The 11,772-nt window shown below is 39.9% G+C and overlaps 1 protein-coding gene across 1 annotated transcript in view; it reads left to right on the top strand.

Annotated features, from left to right (window-relative positions):
* SORCS1 (sortilin related VPS10 domain containing receptor 1) overlaps window positions 1-11,772 on the top strand; it is a 652,766-nt gene that overhangs the window by 443,901 nt on the left and 197,093 nt on the right. The window contains 1 exon segment of the mRNA XM_006166423.2: window positions 9,291-9,355. Coding sequence (XP_006166485.1) covers window positions 9,291-9,355 — 65 coding nt within the window.

Here is an 11,772-nt window from a genome sequence, read left to right as displayed (position 1 = left end):
GGTTTTTGCTATAGGGCACATGCGCTCATCAGAAAGAGAGAGAGAGAGACAGAAAGCGAGAAATCACCCCCCGGGGGATGACCATACCGCAATCCCTATTCCTCCATTCTTCTTTCAGGATCTTGAGCACACATGCACATGTGCCCAATGTGAGTTTAAGCCACCAGGTCAATTACATGGGAGACCAGCAATATAGCCATTACACCAACTGCTGGTCTCATATTTATCCACTTTCTATCAAATTCCAGAGCCTCATTGCTTTTTTTTGGCTATTCCATAGTGTATATGTGCCATGATTTTTCAATACATTCATCTGTTCATGGCCATTTGGACTGGTTCTGTGTCTTAGGAATTGCGAATAGAGCCTCTGTAAACATGGATGTGCAAGTACTTTTTACACTGAGTTCACTCCTATCCTTTAGGTACATATCCAGGAATGGAATTGCTGGGTCATGTGATAGTTCTATTTGTAGGTCTTTGAAGATCCTCCCTATTGTTCTCCACAATGGCTGTTCTAATTTACATTCCCACCAAACTGTGTTATCCACCAGTAGTTTTATAGTTTGAGGTTTTAAGTTTAGATCTTTGATCCATTTTGAGTTGATTATTGTTTTGCTGAGAAATAGGATTCCAATTTCACCTTTCTGGAGGTGGATACCCAGGTTTTTCAGCACCATTTTCTAAAGAGATTTTCTTTTCCCCACTGAATTGGCTCTTGTCCCTTGTCAAAAATCAGTTGGCTATATGTTTAGAGGGTTTTTTTTTTTTAGAGGTTTTTGCTATAGGGCGTGTGTGCTCGCCAGACAGACACAGAGAGACAGAGAGATAGAAAGCAAGAAATCCCCCCCCAGGGGGGATGGCCATGCCGCAATCTCTTCTCCTCCATTCTCCTCTCGGGATCTTGGGCACGCATGCACATGCGCCCAGTGTGAGTTTTAAGCCACTGGTCCAGGACATGAAACGTGGTCGACTACATGGGCGCTCAGCGACATAGCCATTACGCTAACTGCTGGTCCCTGTTTAGAGGTTTATTCCTAGGTTCTTTATTCTGTTCTGTTGGTCCACATGCCGTTGTTGTGCCAATACCATGCTGTTCTGATTATCACAGCTTTGTAATATATTTTAGGCTCAGTGAATGAAATGCTTCCTATCTCGCTCTTCTTGAAACGAAATTGCTTTGGCAATACAGGGTCTTTTCTGATTCCAGAAAAATGCTATGATTTTTTGTTCTAAATCTGTGAAGACTACCTCTGATAATTTTACTGGTTTGAATTAAATTTGTATATAAATTTGGGTAAGATTGACGTTTTGATTATACTAATAACTTTTCCAATTCAGGAACATGGGGTTTTTTTCACTTTTTGGGTCATTTTCAGTATTTGTGTGTGTGTGTGTGTGTGTGTGTGGTTTGTTTGTTTGTTTGGTTGGTTTTAGTTTTTTTCTAGTTTTTCTGGTAGAAGTCTTTGACTTTTTTGGTTAGGTTTATTCCTAGGTATCTTATACTTTTTATGGCTATTTTAAATGGCATTGCTTTCTTCCATTCTACCTCAGTCTCCTTGTTTGTGTATAGAAATGCTATAGATTTGTGTATGTTGATTTTGTATCCATCATTTACTGTATTCCTTTGTCACTTCCAGGAGAGAGAGAGTGTGTGTGTGTGTGTGTGTGTGTGTGTGTGTGTGTGTATGGATTTTCTATGTGTATAATCATATCATCCACAGATAGATATAATTTCATATCTTTCTTCCCCAAATCTTGACATTGCAGAGAAATAGAGGGAGAGAATTGCAGCATGACCATGCTCTACTGTGAGTGTTTTCTCTCTCTCCCTTTTTCTCTCTGTTTTTCTTTCTCTCTCTGGTGAGTACAGTGAGCCCTCTGGCAAGTAAAAATACAATCTTATTTATTTATTTACTTATTTTTAATTTTTAAAATTTATTTTATTTTATTTAACCAGAGAAGGACAGAGAGAGAGGGAGAGAGAGGGAGAGAGAGAGAGAGGGAAATTGAGAAAGCAACCTGCCATGTCCAGGACTCAAAACGGTAGTCAGGCATGTGGGAATCCAGTGCCCTTAACCACCACACCTCCTGGTGGTCCAAAATCTTGAAAGATGTAAGGATGATGTATTTTCATTCAGTGTCTTGTTTGACTTCTGAAATAGCCAGATGAATCTTGGATAATGGTTATGACTTATCAAGGCTTTGTTAGGAGAGGAACTAGCAGTTGGTGTAATGGCTATGTCACTGGAATCCCATGTACTTAATCGCAGTTCGTGTCCCGGACCCAGTGGCTTAAACTCATGCCAGACGTTTATGTGTGCATGCCCAAGATCCTGAGAGAAGAATGGAGGAAAAGGGATTGAGGCATGGCCTTTCCCCCCGGGGGGTGATTTCTCGCTTTCTGTCTGTCTGTCTCTCTCTGTCTTTCTGGCGACTGCATGCACCCTATAGCAAAAAAACCTCTCCAAAACAAAACAAAAAAACTTTGTTAGGAGAGATTCCAATCACAATTGCAATTTTAAAATGTGGAATATGTACTGGAAATGGTCAACATAGTCCATGAAACCTGGTACAGATCTATTAACCTGACACTTATTTTTAAATCCAAATTAATAACATTAATAATTATCCAACTAATTAATAAATTACTAATTTTAATCCAAACAAATAATTAATAAAAATAATTGTACACCTTAAAAAATAAGCAAACAGGAGTAAGCAAGAGTCCCTATCCTCTAAGCATCTGTTCCTCTGTAGCTCCCTCCTCATTTCTTCATATGCCATTAACTGCAATTCTAAATCTGAATAAATAGGTGCTATCCCATCACGGTGTTTATTTTTTAATATTCTCTCTGCCATTATCTACATCAGGCCATTTTGTGGCTCTGCAGCATTTATTGAGTACTATATTAAACTGGTATAAAGTCAGACAAAATGCCAAGAGAATGATAAACTAGTGACATTTCTGAATTTCTCTGTAGAAAATGTCTACAAAGTCTGCATTTGGCTGATGATATTTCAAAAGGCTGATGCCACACCACTAACGCCACCAGTATACTAATTCAGAGGGCGATTTATTTAGTTATTTAGACAAGGTATTGCTGTCATGATATCCCTGCCGCAGCCTTCCAGCTGGGGCTGCAGATACACTACCACCATGCCTGGCTCCTGATCCCTTTACCTTAGTCTCCCCAGTCACTGGCATTACAGATGGACATCATCGTACCTGGACTGTAGGTTGGAACAGGAATCAAACCAAGGCCTTTTATGTGGTCCCAACTTACAGGGTAAGTGTCTTATCATGTATCACCACGTCTGGGCCAGGGTGTACTTTATTTTCATTCCTATTTTTGATTTTGTAATCCTTAATGACTCCTAAATGTACACACCAACCTATGACACCAGAAGCACAGATGTGTGAGGCTGCAGGATACTTTGTCTTGCTTTCATCAACAAAGCTAACCTACGATGGCCTAAGGATTGTTACTTCATACCTTCCCCTTAATAAGGAGCCCTATACATATATGGGAACTGGAATTCTTTTCATCTGTTTATATATTTAGATGCTTAACTTTCTCTAGTGCCATGCCATGGTTTCCAGAATCAAATATAACACCTCAGCATTATGCAAAAGGTGCTTTATGACGGCACATTTAAAATTGAAAACACACATCCAGCCTGTAAACTTACTTGTAGATGCTCACGGGAATCATCACTCTTTGAGCTAGGTCCCTGGTACCTGTTATTTTTCTCTAGACAAAAGACTCTCCTACCCCCTCTGTTCATCAATTATATTGCATATTTTTGAAGATTTAATTCTTTTACTCTAAAGGCTTCCTTGGGCCTTCTTTCTCCTCCAAGTCTCTGTCTGCAGGTGCAAAGTCATTTGTCCCATGTCTTTGAATAGCACCTTTAGGATCAGTTCATGGCCTGGTAATTACATGAGCTGGATTTCACCTGACCAACCACCCTGTTTGAGTCCCAGACACAGTGGCTTCAGAAATGCACGGGAGGGAACCAGCAATTAGCATAATGGCTATGTCACTGGACTCCCACATAGTCAACTGTGGTTCGCGTCCCAGACCCAGTGGCTTAAAACTCACGCTGGGCGCGCGTGTGTGTGTGTGCCCAAGATCCTGAGAGGATAATGGAGGAGAAGGCATTGTGGTGTGACCATCCCCCCTGGGGGGTGATTTCTCGCTTTCTGTCTCTGTGTCTCTCTCTGTCTGTCTGGCGAGCGCACGCACCCTATAGCAAAAATCTCTCCAAAAGAAAAAAAAATAAGAAATGCACCTGACACATGTATGTGCATGCTCAAAATCCCGATCTAAGGAAGAAATGGAGAAAATACTGCAACATGACTATTCCCCATGGGGGAGAGGGTGCTTTCTCATCCCCCACCCCTACAGCCTCCCTGTGTATGTTTCCTTCTCAGGTAAATGCACAAGTCTCCTGGCAAAAATTAGAAAACAAATAACACCTTTAATTTTAGAACCATTGCTGTATTATATTACTGCCTCTTCTGTAATTCCAGAGCTCTTAAGTGCAGGAAGTCTGTAGCCCTGGTTTTTATCACAAAATAGGGTTGAGATGTTTCATTGAATAGGTAAGTAGATCAGTAAATAAGAAAACTTTATTAATTCATATAGTTGATCTCTGGGCCATTTTTTTTTGTCTATTGACTTATGATATTAAATCATTTTGATAAATCATTTGTGTTAGTAGAGCACTGATGATATTCCCAAGAAGCTTTTAATGCCAACATTAATTATAATTTCTTAAGCGAGTATTAATATTCTTCACTGTTCTGTTGCAATAAGAAGGGGATGGATGAGAGACAAGAAATCATCTGCATTTTCTGAGTCCTTACTATGTACCAGGAATCTTCTAGGGACTTTAAGATATTTATTCTAGGGACCAGCAGTTAGCGTAATGGCTATGTCACTGGACTCCCATGTAGTGGACCGTGGTTCACATCCTGGACCCAGTGGCTTAAAACCTACACCGGGTGCGTGTGTGTGTGTGCCCAAGATCCCGAGAGGAGAATGGAGGACAAAGGATTGCGGCGTGGCCATCCCCCCTGGGGGGTGATTTCTTGCTTTCTGTCTCTCTGTCTCTATCTTTCTGGTGAGTGCATGCGCCTTATAGCAAAAACCTCTCCAAAAAAGAAGATATTTATTCTATAAATGCTTATTCTAACCCCTTTTTATATAGATAAAAAAATGAAAACAAAGAGATAAGTGATTTACTAAATGTCACATAAACAGATAAATTGATAAATGCTGATATGACTGGTTTGTGCACTTCTCCTTCCTCCCAAAGCATGCAGTGAATGTTTGAATATCTGTATGTGGCATGCTGGTGCCTGGCACGGAGATACAGAAAGATGTGAGCTTCTTTGTCAATCAGAGAGATAAACAATGAGTTGCCATTTATAACATGGCAGAATTTATGCTGGGGAAAGGTATATGAATGGTTGAAAAGTTTGGGAAGGGATAGCCAACTTAGCTTAAGTGGTTCCCCAGTGGGATGTCTGTTTTGAACTCAGTCACCTGCACCTGAACCACAGTGATAAGGGCTCTGAGAGCAGAAGAAGTGTGAGGAGGAATCCAGGCAGAGACATCAGCATGTACACAGACATAAAACTCCTATTCTCTTCCAGGAAATTCAGTTCATGAAGGGAATTCATTTTCCCAGTTAAACATAAAAGCAATATCAAGGCAGAGAAGATACAGCCACCTATTGCCTTTTTCTATAATTAAAAGGTCCTAGATCAAATTTTCCATCTCATATTTATAGAGAAATTCTCTCTGAGTCTCAAAATTGAGTAACCTACTATATAGGATGTAATAATAAATGTTGACCAATATAAAAATGTTGTCTATAAATTTATTGAGAAAACAAATTTTTCTATGCTTTAGCAAACACAGATAATTCAGTGGTAATAGACTGCACAACCACTTTTCGGGAATTTGGTGTGTAGGAGTCATTTATGCAGAGATCAAGCAAAGTAAACCATAATGAACCCGGACAGGATGCTCTAGAAGCATGAAGCAGAGATGTCCAACCATTTGTGCTTAATAATGGAATTCAAACTTACGAACATGTTTGGGTAGAGAATCTTGAAACCTGCCTTGAGCTCTCCCTCTGCAAAAAGAAAATAAAGGTTCATATTAGATTAATTTCTATGTTCATACTGTTTTTCTTTGATGGGATGATGACACATCATCATTATCATAAAGCATACAGACAACCACCTAACTCCATAGTTACAGCTAAAATGTAGGCATATATACAGGCTGAAGTAAAAGTATCATAGAGTAGGGGCCAGCAGGTGGTGTGATTAGAGCACTGGACTTCCCACATGGCTGACCATGGTGGAGTCCCAAACCTGGCAGCTTGCTTTCTCACTTTCCCCTGTTGTCTCCCTCTGGTCAAATTAAGAATAATAAGAATGATGATAAATAAAATTAAATAAATAATTATTTTTAAAAAAATGTCTCATGGAACCAACCATACTGAACTGATGTGCTTTTCAAGGTATCTGGTCAATGACAGGATTAATAAAACCAGTACCTTCACAGACATTCAGAGTTGTTTGGCTTCAGCAATTAAGTAGTCACTAAGACCATAAAGTAAAAACAGCAGTAATTCTTCATCTGTGACTACTGATGGTACTTCTATATTGTCAAATAAACATTGTTGGAAATACTGGGGCTTGACAATATATAAAGTTTTAATTTGTTGTTGCATTTGTTTTATTTTATTGGGTCACGGAAAAAGTCACGATGTGTTTTTCTACGCAAAAATGTGTCATGACTTTCCAACAACCTAATAGATGGAAAAATAATTGGGGAGAGAGGATTGATTAGCCACAGCAGATTAAAAAAAAAAAGCAGGAACTCTATTTTGCCCTTACCTCTTTTTTGTTAGTTGACAAGGGGGAAAATGTCAAGTGAAACAACAGGTCTTGCCCTTAAGGAATACAAGATCTTAAGAAGCAACTGCTGTTATTGATTTGAGGTCAGGAGCACATGGAAAGATGCACCTGGATTCAGGGAAATTACTTTGCCTTCCAACTAGATAGACTTACATGCTAATTTTAAACATTGTGTTGCTCAGGATGCCCATCTTCCGGGAACAAAAGGTGGTAGTTGTTTCAGTGAAGAAACTCAGTCAGCAGCCAGGGTAGGCAGATGGACAACATATAACTTGAAAAAAGTGTTAACTGTTGAGCTTCCTAGTTAAGGCTCGTTTTAGGTAGCCCTTTGTTTTTTTCAATGCTCTTGACTGTGGCCTTGTCCAAAGAGGTCACCTACAAATGCAGTCAGCACTTCAGTGTGGGAAGGTGGAGAGCTACCACTCACAGACTGGCAGTTGCAACAGTACTTAAATGATGGCAAAAGGCTCACCTTCTGCCTGTTTCTTGAGCAGATTCCAATAATATGAAGTGTCCAAATGCATGTCCCTTATCTCTTTGGGGGAAATTATAAAACCTTTATTAGGAAATATCTGTTTTCCAGAAGAAGAAGAAAGCAGGTTATCAATCAGAGAAAACTTAAACTGACAGTGATAATAGGGCCTTAAGGAGACATTTTTTTTCCCTAAAGATGAAGAGTGGCTAAGCTAACTAGGTCTCAGATTCTTTGAGTTGGGAAAATGAGTTCACACAAAAGGAGTTCTGAGAATGCCCCAAGACAATGATTAATAGACTTATTTCAAAGAATTCAAAGACCTATATACCATCCCTCTCTCCCTTTCTTTTCATCCCTTCCTCGTTTCCTCTCTCCCTTCCTCCCATCCATCTTCTCTTATTCCTTTAATCTTTCAATCTTTTCTTGATTCCTTCTTTTTTTCATTCTACATTTGGCTATGTTTTATATGCCAGGAATTACACATACAAACACACACACATACACGTGTTTAAAACGAAACCCCTTCAGGAACTCTATTTGATGGCTCTCTGTGTGTCTTATGTGTGTTTTTGCTGGGGGAGGGTATTGCATTCACATTAGTAAAAACACAAAAGTATTTATAATCAACTGTGATAAGCACCTTATAGGATTTATATCAAAATAATTATTTCTTGATAGGAGAAAATGAATTTCCTATTCATTTCCCAGTTACCTATTGTAACTGGGACACATTTAAAGGAGAAGATGACTTTTTAGTTGTATCTTAATATAAGAATCAAAGAGGATTAGGTGAGGCTGGAGAAGGACATTTCAAGCTAAAAACAGAAGCTTACACACACGCACAGAGGGACAAGGAAGGGAATGTGACACTTGGCGGCAATGGCAAAATCTCTCAGTGTGAGAGACAATGAGGCAGCCCAAGTGTGACGGGGCCCGTTTCCATAGGGTCATGGGTACCACATAGTCCTTACGGTGGTGAGTATTTTAAATCTGTGTTTTCTAGTGAGACTTGGATGGCTGAGCGAGTGGCTGGGGGCAAGCAGAGGTACCAGTTGGGAAACATTTGCCTATTTTCCATGTAGAAATAGCACAAATTAAAATTCTGCAAATCTTGACTTTAAAAACAAACAAGCAACAGGTGGTTCCAAATTTAATGAATCTTGCTATGTAAAGTCCTAGAGATAGAGGATGATTGCTCATGTTATCTGTGTAACGGAATAATTATTTTCTATTTAATATGGCTCATGGCAAGGCTACACAAAATCGTAGGTGCCTCCCAGGCATTTGAAATAGGTTTTTATTTTACTTACATTTACAGTCTCGGGCACATAGAAGAAAGTGAGCATTTTTCTCTCACACTTGTTCAGCAAAACAGAGAATGGTCACGGTGCTGCAGTTGCTGTCTTGATTGGGTCACATACGTTTTTCTTAGTTCATAGGGCAGTAATACGTAGCTCTGAAAATCCCGAATGAAAAAATAATGAGATCAGTTGACAGGGTAAGTCGCTGTTCCAGTCAGCCAGCTAAAGCAGCATGCCTGGCATCTGCCTGATACGTCTTGAACGTTTAGTAGTCAGTGGGGTTATTGCAGGAGTGTATATGTGCCACATGCAGGACTTATGTGCAAGTCTGAGCTAATAGCAGGGGCTATCCTTGCCAAACTTCAGCCTGGCCTTCATCACATAAAGGTTTCATTATCGTTTTTATTTGAAGTGCAAATTTTACTGTCAGGCTATATAAATAAATACAGCAGATGTATTCCAAGGATTATAGTTTTAGAAGCCTGTGGATATTCATCGTCTGATGAGTTCCTTTAGGACATGTGTGAAATGATTAAAGTACACGATACTTTCCATGTTTCTGTGTTTTTTTTAGGTCTGTGATGGGGTCGAACAAGGAACCAGACCTTGTGCACCTTGAGGCCAGAACTGTAGATGGTCGTAAGTAAATCTACCATGTCCCAATGTCCATAGAAATATTAGTTCTATAAATCTGTCCTGAACCAATTCTGTATAATCACAGTGGCAATAGCTCAAGTCATTTAGGCATGAGACTTTTTTTGGTCCTCAGTCATTCAGAATTATCTTAATAATTTTCATAACTATGTATGTAGGTTTACAAGTATATTTCTAAAAACAAGTAAATATTTATATACATCTATATATTGGGTCATTGGAAAAGTCATGACACATTTTTGCATAGAAAAACATACAAAAATATGTCATGATTTCTCCAACAGCCCAGCCTATCCAGAGACACACACACACACACACATACACACACACACTCATATACATATTATATAACATGTATTTGGATAGTAGCAACACTATCATAGTTCTCTCATTCAATCAAGGAATCTTTCCAAGTAAAGAGAAATTTCCCAAACTCCTGACTTAAAAAGTGTTCTGTGGTTGCTGCTATTTTGTTTTGATTTGCTTGCTTGGTTTCCTTGTTTCATGAGAGACTATCCAGACAGTGCCTCACTCACTGTCTTCTTTGGAGATACACAAAACAGTAAGAACAGGAAGAGACCATGCTGTGTGCTCTCCATCATAAGCAGCAGGAGGGGAAGATCTGTTGAGTCAACTGCTCATCCTTTGGTGGTTCTGGTCAACCCGAGTTAGTCCCGTTCAGTGAAGGACTGTACTTCGTGGAGATTGCAGCTTTAGGTACATGGCCTAGAGGAAAGTAATTAGATCCAGACTTCAAACCCATCGACATCTGAATGTCTCAAGAGTCCACTCACTCACTGTGTCATCCTGAAAAAGCTAAACTCTTTATGTCTCAGTTTCTTTCTCTGTAAATTAAAGAAGTGAATAATAATGATTCCTGTAGTAGGGAACATTGATGGAGCCATTAACATTGTGCCAGGAATTGTGCTGAGTTCTTTAGGATATACTTTATGACAATGAATCTTCATTACAACCTTGTAGGCTGTTATTTCCACCTCACATATGACAAAAGCAAGATGTAAAATTAGTAATGCTATATGCTAAATAAGTAGAAAACAGTAGGATCTATCTCACAAAGTCGATCCAGGTGAAAAGTAGAGAAACCAATGCATATGAATACTGCACACAGTGCCTGACTTGCCAGACCTTTAAACAACAGTATTGGGGGCTGGCATGGCAGGTGGTGTGGTGGTTAAGGTGCTGCTTTCCCATATGGTCGTCAGCAGTTCGAGTCCTGGACATGGCGGCTTGCTTTCTCACTGCCCCACTCCCGCCTCCTGCTCCAGTCTCTCTCTCTCTCTCTGGTTAAATTAAGAAATAATAATAATAATTTAATTAAATAAATAATTCTTTTAAAAAAACCCAAACAGTATTAAGTGTCCCTCCCCTTCTTTGGAAGATAGCACTGTAGACAATAGTGATAAAAGAAAATGAGAAAAGAAGAAAGTGTAAGGATTAGGAATGAAGGGAGAAAAGACAGGAAGGAAGAGACCTTGAGTGCAGACGAGAGAGGACTATCCATAGTTACCAAGAAGAAGTAAGTCTATCCTAGGTTGACCAGGCCAAGCTAGAGTGAGGATCTGATTTCCAAGACATCCCCTATTTCTAAAATAGTCTGCACAAATGAAAAGCATCCTCATCAGTACCATTTCTGCCTGTCTACCGATCCTTAGCCCTTCTGAACACCAAGGCAGAAGACACCTGCTCTTAATCAGCTTAGAGCCAGAAGACGAAGGTCGCCTGACCCAAACTGCAGAAACCACACAATCTCCATTGTTATTCCTGCACCATGGGATGTCTCATCTCTAGAGGCTTTGTTTCTCTTTTGGGGAATGACTGTATTCTTTGGCAGAGTCTGGTACACAGATCAGTGTCCAAGACTGACCCTCCCCTTCTTCCCCTGTTAACCCAGGCAGGGCAGCCACATGTCAGACACCCAGTACCGTTTTTGCCACCTCTTCAGAGGCCTGTCTCTGTCAGCGAGCCTTCCGTTTTCCCCAGAGGAGATGATACCATTTCAGACTCCAAGGTCCAGCTCATAATAAAAAGTGAGTGATATTTTCGTAAGGCAAATAAATGAACAAAAAATCCCCACTTTCTATTGTTCCAATGACAAATAGCAAAGTTTTCACTCGGACTTACAGCTCTAGCAGAATCTGGCACCTGCCCGTTTTCTCAGCCTCATCTCACTCTGTTCACTCCTCTTTCCTTGCTTGGAGGCCTCTGGCCTGTTTTCAGTTCTCAGAACATGCAGGTTCTGTTCTTGCCACAAGGTCCTGGTACCTGTTTCCTCTGCCAGAAACACCGTCTTCTCTTCCACTTACTCTGACCAGCTGAGTACAGTTAATCTCTGTGGAGACTGAGACCTCAAGTTAAGCACCTATTTCTTAGGGAAATCTTTC

Source organism: Tupaia chinensis, unplaced genomic scaffold (assembly GCF_000334495.1).
Source record: "Tupaia chinensis unplaced genomic scaffold, TupChi_1.0 Scaffold144255_1, whole genome shotgun sequence".
In the NCBI taxonomy this organism is placed as follows: domain Eukaryota; kingdom Metazoa; phylum Chordata; class Mammalia; order Scandentia; family Tupaiidae; genus Tupaia; species Tupaia belangeri.
This window is presented reverse-complemented; position numbering and strand designations above follow the sequence as displayed.